Below are 18,146 nucleotides of genomic sequence, written 5' to 3'. Positions count from 1 at the left end.
CTCACCTGAAGAAGATGAATCGTGTGGTGTGGTTGAACAAGGCATGTGAAGAAGTGAATGAGTTGAGGCAGTGGAAGGAAATGTATAACAAAGCGTGCAAAGAATTGGAGGTAAAGGATGAGTTGAGGATTATGAAATTGAATAAAATATAGAACTCTTAGATTTATTCCATCGTGTCTTTACTTTAATATAGAACTTGCTCATAATTCAATTCTACCATGAATATTTTTTTTTTCTACAAGGAAAGGAGACTGACATAGATGAGGTTGGCGCTGACTTGCCGAAAAGGATGAGGCAGTTGACTGACTCACTGACATGGATGAGGTGGGAGCCCACCCTTAGTTGACATTGATGAGGTGGGTGACCAATTCTCTGACATGGATGAGCCCCCCGGAGAGACATGGAAGGGGTGACATGGATGAGGCAAGGGATAAAGTTCCCCGTAGGATAAAGGAGGCCAATGAAGGGAGGTGAAGTGGAATGTAAATCCATCTCAATACCACCTCTCTCCATACAAAGAACCTCGCCCTGATCTTGATGAGGTTGTTGCTCTTATTATGGAATTTATGGACTTGCATAAAAGGCTAATACCCGATGATCAGCTACATGAAGTAGATGTGGCAAATAAATGTGGGAAGCACCCATGGTTGGATTGTTTGTGGAAAGAGTGCAATTGGATAAATGATGAAGTAAACTTAAGTTTCTTACCTTAGTTGAAATTTTCTATTATACAGTTTTTGTAGACTAACTTGTTTTATTACATATGGAGTCAATTTGCATATGAATTTTTGGCACGAGCGTCACTTTCTACATTCCCGACCCTACCCACAAGATTGTATATTCATGACAACATTTTCTGTGGTAAGGGCTAATTCCATCATCGCAGTTCACTTTATCATTGAAGGTGCATTGTAATTATAGTTCTTCCTAATTTGAATTATCTTGTGGCAGCTAATGCTCTGTTTTGATATTTATAATCTAAGAAAATATCACAACGGAGATCGCCCTACCCAATATGAGATGTGATCTTCCATACACAGAAAAGGTTTGATCAATATGGTTAGTGACGATGGTGAGCATAAGCCATTGTGGAAGTACAATAAAGTAATCATTCATAGTTAAATAATTAGTTGTTTAGTTTATCTCATGAATAGTTCAACTTATAATTTTGTTATTGCTGTCCTTGCCAGGTGCAACGTGCGATAGTCACTAGTTATTGGTCATTATCGACCCTTCCAAAAGAGAAATTGTGTTTGTCAATAGTTTATTTGATGAATGGAATAGTTTATTTGATGAATGGAAGGGGAGATACGATGAATACGTGAGCCTTTTGGTTGATGAAATCCCATGTTTTTTTCATATGCTTGACATGAATTCATTGGAGGATAATTGGAAAATTATTGTGTGAGATTTTCTCCCAAAGCAAATAAATGGAAATGATTGCAGGTTTACATGATGAAGTTCATTGACTTCTTATATAATAATATTGGTTCGGATTTTCAACCGGTACGCTTCAAATACACATGTGGATATGCTCATCGTATATGTATTATTTAGATGTATCTAATTATGTTGTTGTATGTTAACCTACACGAAGAAATTCCTAATTTCAGAAAGACCCCCTCCTTTAATAGTATCCCAATGCAAAAAAAGCAGGAAGAAAATATAATATAAAGGAGCAATTAAAGGAATCCAAGACAACTAGTAAAGGAACTAATGACCCAGCCGGTGAATGAACCGAACAAGCTGGTGAAGAAAACGAAAATATGGAGGGATTCCTTATGAGAAGGAAAACAACAAGGTGTGGTTCTTAAATATTGAGTGATATTTGTTAACTTCTTGAAAATTGTGTAAATTGTAATATTAATGTGAAATTTATAAAAGGTATGGCCTTCTGTAAGAATATCATTAGTGTTAATCATATGGTCATTTTTTTTATGTATGTGTTATTGACGGAATATTGTAAGCACGTTATTATGAAAATTGTAACATGGTTACAGTGTATGGGTTCTTGTGTAGCATATGGTAATGTTTTGGATGTATGGGTTCTTAAGTGTTTTATATCATATTGTAACAGGAACAGAAATCATGTAAATGGATATGCTTTTTGGGTTGTATTGTTAAGTGATTGTGGTTTGAACACGAGAGTGATTGTTGTTTGAATACTTCAAAGATCGTGGTTTGAACACAGGAGTGATCACAGTGTCGACAAAAGAGCGATCATGGTTGAACACACAAGCGATCGCAATCTTAACACAAGAATGATCGCTTCACGTGCGACGTTGGACCGACCAGGCAATCGCAGTGTCAACACAATAATGATCATGGTTTGAGCATGTAAGCGATTGTGGCTTCAACATGAGTGTGCATTCAATGTTGGAACGGTGAAGCGATCTCATTTTCTACAAGTGTTCGATCGTTGTTGTAACAAGAAAGCAATTGCAGTTGTAAGTTGTGAGTGATTGTTGTTTTCTTGAGTTTATGATCATTGTTTGCATAAGATAGCGATCGTTATTTGTGATGTTCTATCTTTTTCCTCATCATGTTCCAACAATCAAATCACCATCTAGCCCTTTTCAATGTTCCATCGACTGAGTCCTCGTGTAGTTCCTTAATGGTAGAGGACCCTGCTAGGAAAGTATAAATGTCCATGTTTCTAAAAGCAAGCGCAGTATTAGGGCAAGCGATCATTGTATGGATGATAGCGTGATCGTGCTACAAATGAAAGAGCAGTCAATGTTGGAATATACTGGCGATCGTGCTTTTGATGAGTGAGTGATGACAGAGAGACGAGACAGTGATCGTAGTTTGTACGATTGTGCAATCATGGTTAAACGTGCATTCGATCGCAGTTTGGAAGCATTTGCAGTCACTGTCGGAACAAGAGAGTGATCGCTCTTATTTCATGCTTCTGATTGCTGTTTCAAGTGATTGTTGTTGGAACACTCTTAAACTACATGTGAGTGATCGTGGTTTGAATACTTTAGCGATCGTTGTTTGAGCATTTTAGCAATCACGGTTAGTACACCTTAGCAATCACTGGTTGGACACCGGCACGTGCAAAAACCTATTGTACATGCATATAACTCATTGTGCATACAATTAAAAACTCATTGTACATACATACATTTAAAAACCCATTGTACATGCATTAAAAAATCATTTACCTCACACACTATTCATAGAAAAAATTATTCCTAATTAAATATATATTTCAAAAAATATTCTTTTGAAATATATTTTTTCAATAATACATAATTCATTTTGTTGGCGGATGAGGAACCCGCACCCCTGCCAATTATGTCCTATTTGCTTGCACCTGAGCAAAGAACAGTTAGCCCATCTCCTCATTGTAAAAGAATTCTAACCTTCTTCGCTCTTCCGACAAGAATCTTTTGTTGCAGTAGTTTAATTTTTGCACACAACACTCTTATTTCGTCTGGCATCTACCTGTAGGGTAAGCTGATTCTCGTTAGGTGCTTTGATCATTTTCTACTGTGTAGTAAAACGAACATAAAGAGTAAGGCACAATATTGTATTTATCACAAGTTACAACGACATGCACATAAGGCAACAACATTATATTGAACTAACATATCCATACATCATTTTACTCAACCTCACCTAGTCACTAAACCACCCCAATGACTTAAAATTCATCTCGAGAAATCATATTACAAGTTGTATTGCATGCTGCTGAATAAAGTAGTATCAATTTATTCTCCACCCATGGGGTTAGTCTTCCTTTAAAAGCCGATGCACTCTCTTTTTGGGTAGAATATGTGCTAATTTTGTATCTTACCGCATTCATGTGCCTTGTGATGGGATATTCTCTTGTTTTTTTTTAACAATGAGTTGACAATCTCAGCTATGTTCATGGTTATGATGTTGTACCTTATGGCTGAAAAAAAAAAAAAAAAAAGGAAGACGTCTATCTTTCATTACCTATTGAAGCAAACTATTTATGTGCAGGTGGGTTGTCCAATTCCAAAGATCGCATGTGCTCCTCAAATGTGACTTGCTCGAATGCCTTAATAACTAGCCAATAACGCTCCATTGTCCTATCCTTGATTGTCGCAATCATGTTCGTCTAAATATGATACGCGCAATAACCATGGGTTGCATATGAGGAAGATGCCTTTTACTTCATTCATCAATCTTTTATGACGATTTGATATAATAAATACCGACGTCAACCGTAATGCACGATGTAAATTGCAGAGGAGCTAATATCAACTGTTATTGTTGTCCAATTCTCCAATCCCATACATTACTAGGAAGATATAATTGTCTTCACTCAATGTCGCAGCCACGGAGAGAATACCCCTGCACTTGCCCCTTTAAATGTGTCTCATTGATTGTCTGAACCGTTCGCAATGATTTCTCAAAGCTTTCAAGGTACTGTCTAAGAGTAACAAAACATCTCTACAATTTTTCTGTTTATTCATTTACAAGCACATTCATCACTGTCAATGGTTTAGTCTTCTTCATCTCATAAAAATAGGCCGGGAGTTTGGCATATGAATCTTCATATGATCCCATCACCTATTTTACCGAAATCTCCTTACCCATTCATGCTTTCTTATTGCTTATATCAATGCCATAATTTGTAAAGATTTATTGCACAATATCTCTTGGCCTACATTCCGATCTCAACTTGAGATGGCTAACATTATGCTCACTACTTATCTTATTGTTTACTTGGTGATGAGCTCTGTCCCTCTCTTTGGAAATCAATTGGCCAAGAGTTGTCCCCTCAGAAGACAAGATGCATGGGTGTTAGTACCAATATATTTCTATTTTAAAAACCTTATCACCATCCACACTCGATGCGTCGAGACACTTTACGTTATATCTCTAGTTGTTCGAATACAATACCTTATATTGGAAGGGATTTTACATCACGATACCTGCTAAAAATATTTTATAGCTAGCTCGTCCTTGTATATTTGGCCGTCAGATATTCCATTGGGGTCATCCACCACATTCGAATATCTTACATGATCTGCATTAACGCATGCAACATCATTTAAAGTTGTCTATTGATCATTAATTAGCAAGCTACAAGATGGTGCGACCACGAAATCCAATGGAGTATGTATCGATGGAGAGGTTGATGGTCCAAGGATATCTCAACTAATGGATCATTTCTTGGTCGAGAGGATGATGGCACAATAAAGTCAATCAATGGATTGTCTCAATCGAGAAGATGTCATAATAAAGTCGACCAATGGATCATGTCTCAGTGCGAGGATGACAGCACAATGAAGTCAATTGATGGATCATAAGTAGAGAGGATGATGGTGCAATGAAGTTAACCAATGGATCATGTCTCAGTGGTGAGATTGTGATTTTGTCGTGTGGTGGGTTTAACCAATCTTAACTACCCAACAAGTGAAAAGTTGAGACCTCATCTCGTAAGGTGGTGTAAGCATATCCCGGTGATGTTTATGTCTTCAAACCTATTCATAATATCACAGATACATGGATGAAGGGAAAGCACAAATATCATATTTATCGAAAAGGTCTATGGCTCGCTGGATAGTTTTCAACGGTTGCATACAACTCATACTATTTATTGTCGTGTGGTCCACTTCATCTATAACTAAGCTTCGTTTTTTGAGTTAGATATTATGATGAGCTCGTACAATTGGACTGTAGATTAAAAACTCAAATCACAATGGACCCACAACCAGATACATTACCATCTGGCACATGACTTAGAGTCGTCGTCCTCTATTCATTCATCATTACTTTTTCTGGTGTGCAAGGGCAATTTGGTCTGAAAATATTTTCAGACCGGTCAAATGACTAGCCTAAGAATATTTGAAACATCCCTTCATTTTCGCGAATTTGATCATACCACAATGCTAGTAAGGTCAAAATCCCTTTTAAAGAGTGCCATTTTAGGGCTCCCAGCAGACCGGAGGCATTAAAAAAAAAAAAAAAACACTCGAGAAATAAATAAATATAAAATTTTATATATATATATATATATATATATATATATATAAAATTTTATATATATATATATATATATATATATAAAACCTGCGTTTTTGCACACCTTCGAATTCTGATAAGCGGGAATGATGGCTCAGTAATCTAAACCACCGGTGTACCACACCCCAACCATGCACGAAACATCTTATAGGACAATCGTAACCTTTCAATTTGTGGCCCACAAATGGATGGTTAAAAGAGAAATACAGGACTGGGGCCATGCTCCACTAAAATCAAAATTGCAAGATGGTTGGCTAAAACCTTCTTCCAAGCTTGGAGAATTTGAGGCTGGTCCCTCCACAATGGGGTGCAACAGACCGATGGTCTGGATTACCTAACCATCGGTCCCACTTGTCAAAATTGGAAACCCGCATCCAATGTCATATAATTTCCTAGAGAATGAAATTGCAAAAGAAACCCTCCGATGTGAAATTCAAAAACAAACAAGAAAACAAATATTACGTTCAATCTAAACGTTTTGCATGCAGAACAGTCACAAGACCCAAGTCCAAACACAACAGACTCCAAAAACCCAAGTCCAAACACAACGGACTCCAGCTAGAACTCAATGAAGTGAAACATGAAGATTGCACAACACCTGCAATACAAACCAGACATACATGCATCAAAAAGCAGCAATGGAAAATAACACCCATAGAACTAAAAAAAACTAGTGCAAAAGACCACACGAAAGCATGTTGATCCTGGTTTTAAAAATTCATACTCATCTTCTGAATTTCGAGTTTAACTCAACTGGATCAGATATCTGATCATTTCCTAAACTAGAGCTTTGATTCAGTGATCAGAGCTTAAGCTGGATCAAGTTAACTCGTCCAAATTCCATGTCAAATCGGTGATCTTTCAAACACCTGTGTAGATGAACATGCCCGCATCAAGTAGAGATACAAAGCAAAATTGAAAACTCATGCATTTACCTTGTATGTATATAAGATAACATGCACATTTGAAATATGAATATATGCAGCAGCAACTGAAATGCTAGCTGCCAGAGGTTCCCTCTGCCTCCCCTCCCGATTTCCAGACAATGTCTTTCAAGCCAGTTGATATGTTCTTGTAGAACTGAAAGCAAATAAGGCCCAGAAACAAGAATTGCACATCCAGCTTAGTAGAATGTTTCATGGAAAACCATAAGATCAGGTTTTCTTAAGGGATTCCAAAGTATGAAAGGATTTTTTATTTTTTTTTTTTGGTGAGAGGATCCTAGTTCGAAAAACCCGAAATCTCAGCTCGATTTCTAGTTGGGTCGGCTGACTTGACGAGTCGAATGAGTCTTAAGTTAAACTCGACTAGATATTACAAATTTACAATATATAAATGAAAGATTTTAAATGCAAATAAATATTTAAAACAAATACAAGTGATAAATATATAAAATGGCCAAAGAGAAACATGACTCGAGCTTTTGGATTGCCGATGAGGCTTGCACTTCTTGCAGTGAGTTCCTTGGTTCGATTCTCATGGGCCGCATTAATATTTTTTATCACTAAAATACCCGCCAGGGGGACTGATTTGGTTTTGAGCCCCGCGGAGTCATATCAAGTTGGCCAAGTTCTTGAGCTGAGTCTCATTGAGGCCAGACCAAGTCAGGCTTGTGATCAAGTTTCCAACAAACTCGGTTCAAAGTCTTGTCCTGTCGAGTTGACTCGGCTAAGTCTCAAGTGGAGTCAGCAGGTTTTAGAACTATGGACAGAATGCGCCACTGTATATCATGGTGGACATAAGAATGCTTCCCATTTTTTTCTCAACCATGATTTGGGGAGGAAATTTTGAGAAACTACTTACTGCAGGTTCCTTTTCCCAAGCTGGCCAAGGTGTTCCGTATCCGTTACGATACACCCGTAAAGGCCGATACGTATAAGTAACAGCCATGACCATTATGCGATACGGGGGTGAAAAGAGGCAGTTAGTTTTTTGAGACTGTGTTAGCCGTTACGGTGGCCGTAAAGGCCGTTACAGGGCATAACGACCGTTACTCCCGTGATGGTCGTAAAACGAATATTTTTTTTTCCTATTTAAATTCAATTTTCTCCTCTTTTTCACTTTTACTATAGCTTTTAAGATTAAAATTGTGGATTGAAGTGATTTGAGTGAATAGATTCTCCAAGGGCCTTTTTTTCAAAAAATTGAAAAAGCAGTATTTATGCCTTTTTTTCTGATTTCTAGTTTTAATGCTTGATTGTGATGTGTAAACATTAAAGACATAATCATATTAAACAATTCACTAGACAGCTCGATATAACACTTTCACCAAAGAGTGGACCGTTACACTACCGTAAACATGTTCAAAACAAAAAATGAATACATGTTTAAAATATTTATATTATTCTTGATTTTCTAGATATTTTTTCAAAATTTTTTGGGCAAAATAAAATTTTCAACCATTACAGGGGGTCGTAATGATCGTTACACCCCCGTATCGGCCATTATAGCCGATACCCGTATCGGTAATGGTGGTGACTGTTATGGCCACCGTTACCGATACAGAATACCTTGAAGCTGGCCCCGAACACAAGGGCATTAAGAATGCCTTGGAATCCCAGCCAACCACAATTTGGCAGTAAAACAAAACATCATCGAGGAGGGAGATTTTAATATCAAACCTTGTGAAATTCCAGTGTATCGCCTCCGGATTTGCGAAGCTCTACCATGCAGAGGGAAGGGGCTACCTCGAAGACCTGAGGAAATTAAGGGGTGGGGGAAAAACTCTGCATTCATTAAATGACATTCAAAGATGCGTTTCTCAAGTGCACCTCTCAGATCCTAATCTCCGCACAATCCATATCCAATTTTCAACAAGAGACCCAACAATTACAGAAATCTATTAAACAGAGGTACCTCGGTTGCTATGGATAAATGACCCTTCCTTCCACTTTTCGACCCGTGCAGCTTCATCTAAGATTGCAAACATATATATATGTATTATAATAAAATAAAATACAATAAATTTAAAAATTAAAAAAAAAAAAAAAAGAAAAGAAAGAGTGAAAGGTTTCACCAAAGTATCAATGACACTCAATATTCTGAAAAATTGAGCTTCAATACAACTAAATAAAATTTTAAATGGATGATGTTTGTTTTCTGTATTTTACACCCGAGGCCCGATCCAATGCACGTCCAGTTCCATTTAGTAAACGGTACCAATCCTGCAACTCATAATATCATCATGTCCATTATCCAGACTGACCGTGTGATGGTAAGAGTGCCATGGGCTGGTCTAGTTACGTACTTCAAGTTGGCACAATTTCTGGGCTATTGCTCATCATAGTCCATGATTGGACAGCCTGGGTCCATTGTCATGAGTACCAATCAATGGGTTTGTAGGATTAGTGCCATTCACTAACTAGTATCAGGTAAACACGGTGTCCTAAACCTCTATTGGATAAAAAATATAACATTTATGTAAAAAAATATATCTAAAAAACTATCATAAAACTTTGTATGGACACATCAGCAAGCTGAGTTTGCTAGGTCACCATGTCAAATACCCAAAGCATGAGCACATTCACATAGGTCATGGTTTTAAGACTCCAATCACTTGTTTGGTCCTCAGTCAAGTTGTGACTTGACTGGTTGGGACTTGTCTGAGTCCTAAAACCATGGCATAGGTAGAATAGTTATAGCACCTTGTATTTATCTTTCTTCACATTAAACCCCAGAGGCATGGCAGCTTCCTCAATCTTTGCAATGATCTCATTAGCAGGACATTTGGATGTAAATCTTGTTTCCCTTTTAACAATACCCTGGTCATCACAGGAGATATGGAATGTTAAGCACAATGTCTACACTAAACTTCAGTGATTAGTTCAAAGAAAAAAAGAGTAGAGACATTTTCACAGTTAGACATGGTTTATCACACTAAGCTTAAGAAAGTAGCATGCATACATCAGATTTAGGGCCCGTTTGGATGTAGATTTGCATGGTGGAAAGGACTGTTTTCTGTTCCTCAAGGCATTTGGACCAGTGCAGAAAAAGGAAACTGCTTTAAGACAGATTTCCATTTTTCCACCTTTTTCACCTCAAATAGAGGGGCTAGGTGCCCATGTTAGTTTAGAACCACTTTGAAAATGATGGTGAGACGTACAGACAGATGGCACTGATGTGCAGCTATCTTGACCATCCAAATTGTGAGTCCCATTGTGGATGGAGCATATCTCTACTGATCATGCAATCCTAACCATCCAATTCATGGCCATCAAATGGATGGTTAGAAGTGAACTACTGCATGGTCCAAATGAAGAGTTATCTTCTCACTGTAAAATTTCGATTATGCTCCATCCACATTCCACAGTTGGGTCTACAATTTGGACGGCCTGGATTGCTGTACAACCATACCACATGTATGGTTGAAGAATCACGACCATTTAAATGGTGTTAAACTAATGCACGAGTCTATCCCCAAATAGAGATGGGCCGCAATTCAACGAGGAGCTGTCACATGTGGGCGGAAGACACATCAGAGATTCAGGCGTATGGCACACGTGTCAGAGATCAGGACCATTCATCAGGTATGGTGCAATGAACATGACATGGACCAAATGAATAGTTATCTTCTCATTGTAAAATTTCAATTATGCTCCCTCCACATTCCACAGTTAGTGTTAAACTAATTTAGGAGTCTACTCCCAAAAAGAGATGGGTCGCAATTCATTGAGGAGCTGCTCACATGTGGGTGGAAGACACATCAGTGATTCAGGCGTATGGCACATTTGTCAGAGATCAGGGTCATTCATCAGGTAGGGTACAATGAACATGACAAGGACCAAAAATAAACTTGGACCGCTGATCAGGCAGGTGGAAGAGAAAAATGAACAGTTAGAAACAGGAGTCCAACTGCCCGATTCAATGTACGTGTGTAGCTCGCTTGATGAGCATACTACCTTGATTTTTGGTATATGGCATGTTCATAGTGCACACAACCTGATGAACAGCCAAAATCTCTGACACATTTAGGCCCCTTCACTCAAGCAGCCCCTCAATGGATCATGAATGATGGAGATTCAATGTTGCAAGTCTGACATGAAAGGTAACAAATTTTGTTTGGGACCCTTATTCGCTAAAGCATGTACCAAGGAGTTAGGATTATTGATTGAGAAGACCGAAATGTACTCTAGAGTGGCCATCTTGAAAATTTCTGACGATTCTAGTTTGGAAAGCATATTCCAAGCATATAAAAGGGGGGGGGGGGGGTTGGGGGGGGAGGGGAGGAAAGCACATATTCAGAAATGGAAAGGAAGAAATGAACTAGACTGTATTTTTGCACTTTCCTAGGAAAATGATGAAATCAACAGAGACATCCTCGAAAGTCATGAAATGGTTTGCAACATACGCAATGGAGCATTCAGTTATGATTGTGAAAGAATGGACGAATAGACTCCAACTCTGACTAGTATTAAGAAGGCACCATCCCTGAAGAAAATACAGGTCAACCGTACCTCATATCAACGTTCTAGTGATAGTACGTTCGCCGCCATGAGATACTATCATTCACGGAAGGTTTCTTAGGACACAACCGGATTAGAATCACTAAAGAGGATTTAAATAAAATAAAATTAAAATTTTTAAAAAAAAAAAAAAAAAAAAAAAAAAAGATCGCATCACAACACGCTGGGGAACTTACTTCTACATTGTCACATCTTTCGGCCTTAAAATTTTAGATGCTACATATCAAGCTATGATGAAGATGTTCACAAGTAAGAAGAAACCTTAATCAGCATTTTTACTAGTATTGAGGGTATTAAATAAACACTATTTATGTAGCTTTAAATTCTTTCAAATAATCCAGATATATTTCCTATTTCTTCTGTTTTATGAATTAATATTTGTACACGTAATTTATCATTTGATAGGACCGTATAACTGTACAGACAATCCAATGTGGTGGGTTTGCAGGGACACCACCTTTGATGCCTTGATTGTATCTAACTCCGACACATTTTCATGTTTAAGTTACAATATAATCACAAAAAAAATGCACAAATACCATCTCTTTTTCAAATAGAGTGCTGAGATTGAGACCCTGAGATGTGGAAATAAGTTGAAAGGCATTCATGATCATTGGCCTTTCTTCTCTTGTCTCAACGACGAGATTTTCAGGTTCCTGTAAACAAAGAAAACGACAATAGAAATTAACCTAGTTTCCTCCAACAATTTTACTTCAATGCAGAAGAATTGGTAAATATTACCCCAGATTCGTCAAAAATGGCATGCACGTCATCAAGATTAGTGTCATCTGAACTTTCGAAACTGGCTGGCTTATATCCCTTCCTAAACCATTCATTTTCAATGACCTCAGGAATTGTAATGCGCTGTGCAAACCCCAAGGGAAAGACATCAGCATGTTGGACACATAAAGTCAAGTCCTCAACCAAGAAGTCAGTATGTTGATTACAATATAAACGGTTCATTCTAAAAAGCTGTTTCTTGTTTTTCTTATCTATAATAAAAAGTTTCATTTTAACAAGCTGAATGCATATTGTGTGTCAAAGGGTATACAGTTGAGGGATTGGGGTCCAGAATTCTTTTGATCAGTTTCTTTGCACTGGAAGAGAACCATGATGGCAAAGTGAAATCTGCCTTGGTGATCTGCAACCACAGCAACAAGTCAGCTGCACAAACACACATTTTTGTTTGCATTCATTAACACATAAGGCTGGTTATCCAAATTGACCTTTTTATATAAGGTCATAAGGTTGGATTCTTCAAAGGGCAGGTAACCTGCCATAAGAACAAAAAGGATTACACCACATGACCAGAGATCTGCCTTAGCACCATCATAACCTTTGTTGTTAATCACCTGAAGAAGAGAAGAATCCATCACAATAAAAAGAGATGGGTCAATGGATAAAGTACCTCTGGATACACATATAGCTTTGTAGTTGTATTCACAGATTAAATCTTCAATGAGAGTTATATAGGTACCTCTGGAGCAACATAGTTTGGAGTTCCACATGTCGTATGTAGCAACCCATCTTCCTGTATTGAAAGGTTTAAGAATTTTAATATCTTTGCTTTTGTCAACGAATCAGGATTTATTGCAAAGAGCTGAAAATTTACAACAGGGAGTAAGGAATCCCCATAACATGTACTGGTCTAAAACACCCTTCCAAGCAAGAAAACTTCTTCGGCATTGCCTTCCCTATGAATATGTGAAAGCTAAAAATTTCAGGCATTGTACAGCTCTCTTATCTCTTCCACCCAGTTCGCAAATCTTCACAGGAATGAACCAGCCAGTCCAAGGAGTCACCCTCTTTTATTGCCAGGCCCAAATGGAAACTAAGAACACCTTTTTGCACCTAGTCTAAAGAGATCTGACCTCTACCTCCACAGCACCACAAGACCGAACTAGACCCCAACTTGCCTACCACACCACTTCCCGTTTGCCGATGTTGGAGGAGTTAGGTTTCAAGGACACACACCGGTATGGGGCCCACAACTTTGAAACTTTGATATTTCCCCACTACATCTAAAGTTTGTAATCTTTGCCGAACCATATACCCAAATTGACTAAATCCCTCCACTAAATATAGCCGTCTATCTTTAGTTTTAAAAAAGTAAATATGGCCATCTATCCTCAATCGAATTCATATGGAAATGCAGTGATGGACCACAAGATCTCAATAGTTGGAATTACAATAGTGTAATCAAATCATTTTAAGGGTTAAAACAAAATATTAATAGGTGAAAACACTCGTAAAACCATTTGAAAACTTTAGGGTACTAGTATTAATGAAAAACCACTTGATGGATAGTTCAATCTATAGATCTTAGCCACAACAATGTCCTTAGGAAACTAATGAATCCCTTGTTAGATTATATGGACCTCAATTGTATCCTAATGTATGAACCCATCAACACCTATATATGAGCCAATACAAATGACTTCATGAGGCGGACATGAACTCATACTCCACATACATCCATAGGTCTAAGGATAAGTCAAACTTAGTACATATACAAGCCAATCATAGCCCGGGCATAATGGATCTCTTGGTCTAGAGACTTAAATTAATCGCCCAACTCAAGTTTCCAATAGGTCCAATACCAGGAGCTTATTCCCATTGCACACGTACACTCCCTATGTAGGGTACAGCACAGGCACACAGACTCGTTGTTGAACCTGATGGCGGAGACCTTCCATCCTGATTCACCATCGATTCCCTTACACAGGACAACCACATAAGAACAATAGCAACCACAGGTTTACCCTACAACCTGCTAGGTGGCCATGGAATAACAAGGTACTAAGATCCATGGAACACAAATCTCCCTACCTGTGGCCATTGTGTCCAAACTTAAGTTCTCAAGGACAACTAGAGGAATCCCTCTCCTTTAACCCATATAAATGAACAATTTATGATATACTCACATATTAGTCATGGCATTTAATGACATGTCCATCCATGACCCAAGATTATCATGATTCACGGTCAAGAAAATCAAATTAACGGTTAAGATTAACAAACTGGCTTTGTAGAACCCATAAGACTAACAATAACTCCTAAACAAATCCCCAACAAGCTACACTGCAAGGATTCTGTCAACAACCCTATCCACTCTCATGTTTGTTCTAGAAGGCACGATTGTTTCACTTTTTCCATATCGACCACAAGGTAGACAGACACCAAGCAAAGATCCCATAAGATATAGCCTTTGGAAGAGTGAATCCAAAACCTCTGAAGTTTCCAAGAGCCTCACCAAAGTAACCAACATCACCCATCCACCCCAAATAAACTACAAATTCTTGTCCCCACCAAATTGGCAAATTAGTAGTGTGTAACCAAATGATCCACCGGTTTAGCATCCTTCATGCACAAATAATAATAATTTATAATAAACTTGGAGCTATTTCTTAGATAGTCAGGAGTAGAGCATTTGTCAAGGTTAGCTATTCAATAAGAAGCAACAGCCCAAATCCTAGGAGGATCCACTATTGTCCCTTTCCAAGATAGCCAATCGTAAAATGACCTAACCAAGAATATCCCATCCAACTGTAAAGCCCAAACTATACTATCATAGACTTCTGTAGGCATAAAAATGCTTTTAGTTGCTATAAGGAGGCCCATAAATTAGGTATGTTATCGTCCCTTACATTCCATCTCATGAAAGAGCTCCAAACCACCCCTCATCTTTAAGAAGCATTGTTGACCACTACCTCCTTCTCCAGAGCCAACCGATATAGGAATGGATACGTAATGCACAGAAGCCTCCCTTAACAAGATGAGTCTTCCCAAAAGCTACGTTATTTCCATTTCACACACTAGACCTTATTCTTTCCATGAAGAATTTAAAAAGAGTCAAATATTTAAAAAGGAAAAGTTTAGCAAAGTAGATGCACAATTGCTAGCAAAGAGTCAAATATTTAAAAAGGAAAAGTTTAGTATCTTCTTTGATAGGAAAGAGTCAATTAATGAGTTGTATAAAATGGCACTCTACGTCATTCTTGGAAGACTTCTGAAAGGCAAAATAATCAAACAGGTCAAGATGTTCTTGGCCAATGGTTAATTGGAGCCATTTTCCTATGATCAGATGGGCTTCAAGGAGATTGATGGGCACAAGGAGCTCTCCAAGAATTTTCTTGAAATTTTATCTTAGGCCAAGATGGCTATGGCTGTCCAAACATCCACATACAAGGAAGTAAACAGGATGGAATGCTCTGGCTCAACAGATCCTTTTTCTGTATTTTGGATCCCTTTTGAAATTTATTTTCTTCATCATAAAGAATTTGATTGATCAATGTCTATGCATTCACATGTGATTGGATGCCCATGCATGCATCTGCATGTGGCATTTGTGGTCACTTGGTCGTAGTGCAGGGTGGGGACAACTAAATGTAACAATTGAGGAATGAGAAAATGGGTAAAGAATAATGTCAAGTCTAACAGAACACATATCTTTACTGTACTGAGAAGTAGAACAGGATCCTTGTATGATTCTTGAACAGAATTCGTGCAAAAGAAGTCATCAAACTCACCCGAACTTGCTGAGGCAGTGCACTTAATCCAAAATCAGAGACTTTAAGAACGCCACTGGAATCAAGCAGTAGATTCTCTGGCTGTATAAAAAAAAAAAAAAAAGCGCTCAAGTCATTTTAATTCGTCATCCGATTTCCAGGGAATGGAAATGAAATGTAAGCCATATACTCTTTTCACCTTCAGGTCCCTATGGAAAACACCTCTGCTGTGGCAGTAATCCACAGCATCGATAAGCTGCTGAAAGTACTTTCTTGCCTCATCTTCCTTCATCTTTCCATGCCTAGCCTGGATAACCAGAATTTTGCCTTTTTTTTTCCTTAAGCGCAATTAAAAAATAAATAAAAAAGAAAAAAGAAAACCAACAACTTACAATTCTGTCAAACAGTTCACCTCCCGTCACAAATTCCAAAACGATGTATATCTTTGTCTTGCTCGCCATCACCTACACACAAAATCACTTTAAAGTAGTAACATCAAAGCTGGTCCAGATAACTACTATAGAGATGTGTTGCCAATAATACACAAAGTTCAGACCTCCAAGGTATGTAAAAACGGGCCGATACGTAACGTTAACAGCTGGTACCATTACGCATTATGGGGTCATAACAGTGACCCCCCTAATTTTCGACCCATAACGGCCGTTACAGGGCCGTATCGGTCAGAACATGGCTAGTGTGTGTTTTTTTTTTTTTTTTTTTTTATTTTTTGCTTTTTAAGTTCTGATTTTTCATGTTTTTTGATATTTTTCTTTTCCAAATTCTTCATAAACCATTCTATTGCAAATTCCGACCACTCTTAGCTTGAAATTGAGGATCAAAACAAGTTATTTTAAGGATTTTGTTGATTCGAAACTCCGGGGGCCATTTTCTGAAAAATCTTCAAAATTAGGTATTTATACATTTTATTTCAATGTATTTCTGTTTTAATAGTTGAATATGACGTGTTAATCATAGTAGAACAGATTAATGTGCATTTAACAGATTATGCTAGTGGTTTTTTATTTTTTTATTTTCGGACTATTTTCGGCCAATTTTTAAAAAATTACGAAAATTCATTTTTTTCAATGTAATTCTGTTTTAATGGTTGAATATGATGTGTTATTCATAGTAGAACATATTAATGTGCATTTAACATATTATGCTTGTGAATTTATATTTTTTTATTTTCAGAACATTTTCAGCCAATTTTTAAAAAATTACAAAAAATCTTTTTTTCAATGTATTTTTGTTTTAATGGTTAAATATGATGTGTTATTCATAGTAGAACATATTAATGTGTATTTAACAGATTATGCTAGTGATTTTATATTATTTTTTTTGGGACTATTTTCGGTCGATTTTTTAAAAATTACAAAAAAAAAATAATAATAAATCAATGTATTTCTATTTTAATGGTTGAATACGATGTGTTATTCATAGTAGAACATATTAATGTGCATTTAACAGATTATGCTAGTGATTTTATATTTTATATTTTTTTTAATTTTCGGCCAATTTTTTAAAAATTACGAAAAATCATTTTTTTTTTCAATGTATTTCTGTTTTAATGGTTGAATATGATGAGTTATTCATAGTAGAACATATTAATGTGCATTTAACGGATTATGCTAGTGATTTTTTATTTTTTTATTTTTTTTATTTTAGGACTTATTTTGCCAATTTTTAAAAAATTATGAAAAATCATTTTTTTTCAATGTATTTTTGTTTTAATAGTTGAATATGATGTGTTAATCATAGTAGAACATATGAATGTGCATTTAACAGATTATACTACTGATTTTATATTTTTTTGTATTCTTTTTTTTTTTTTGGATTAATAACTTTATGTTTATATTTTCTTCTTTTGGATAGGTTTTGGAGCTTCTTAAGGTTTAAAACATAATTTCTTCTTTATTGAAGAGATTCAGAAATTTGAACTTTATTTTATTAATCTATTTACATTAAGTTTCGAAATTTAAATTAATTAATTCATTCTCCTATAAAAAGTAAAAACCATATATAAACTTAGAGAATCGAGTAGACTCTCACATAAGTCATATCTACCTAAGAAAATGTCTGGGTCTGGCCAACAAGGAAATGAGGATATTGGATGACAATATTGTCAGAGGGTAGGTGGTACTAGGCACCAAATGAAGTGCAACTATTGTGAGAG

General features: G+C 36.9%; 1 protein-coding gene across 4 annotated transcripts in view; it reads right to left on the bottom strand.

The window, feature by feature from the left end:
• Nucleotides 1-6,430: 6,430 nt before the first annotated feature.
• LOC131243304 (CBL-interacting serine/threonine-protein kinase 23-like) overlaps nt 6,431-18,146 on the bottom strand; it is a 31,780-nt gene continuing 20,064 nt past the window's right edge. For 2 of the 4 annotated variants that reach the window (XM_058242555.1, XM_058242546.1), the window contains 13 exons: nt 16,366-16,437; nt 16,173-16,280; nt 15,995-16,075; nt 12,943-12,996; nt 12,692-12,817; nt 12,517-12,606; nt 12,207-12,329; nt 12,005-12,121; nt 9,648-9,764; nt 8,860-8,916; nt 8,625-8,699; nt 6,939-7,083; nt 6,431-6,601 (listed from right to left, as the gene is read on the bottom strand). In XM_058242555.1, coding sequence (XP_058098538.1) covers nt 7,003-7,083; nt 8,625-8,699; nt 8,860-8,916; nt 9,648-9,764; nt 12,005-12,121; nt 12,207-12,329; nt 12,517-12,606; nt 12,692-12,817; nt 12,943-12,996; nt 15,995-16,075; nt 16,173-16,280; nt 16,366-16,437 — 1,101 coding nt within the window. In that variant the 3' untranslated portion in view covers nt 6,431-6,601; nt 6,939-7,002. The remainder of the gene's footprint in view (nt 6,602-6,938; nt 7,084-8,624; nt 8,700-8,859; nt 8,917-9,647; nt 9,765-12,004; nt 12,122-12,206; nt 12,330-12,516; nt 12,607-12,691; nt 12,818-12,942; nt 12,997-15,994; nt 16,076-16,172; nt 16,281-16,365; nt 16,438-18,146) is intronic. The other 2 variants (XM_058242563.1, XM_058242571.1) reach the window with 2 other exon arrangements.

The sequence above is a fragment of the Magnolia sinica genome, chromosome 1 (genome assembly GCF_029962835.1).
Source record: "Magnolia sinica isolate HGM2019 chromosome 1, MsV1, whole genome shotgun sequence".
Classification (NCBI taxonomy): domain Eukaryota; kingdom Viridiplantae; phylum Streptophyta; class Magnoliopsida; order Magnoliales; family Magnoliaceae; genus Magnolia; species Magnolia sinica.
The sequence above is the reverse complement of the archived record's forward strand: the minus strand, read 5'-3'. Positions and strand labels throughout refer to the sequence as shown.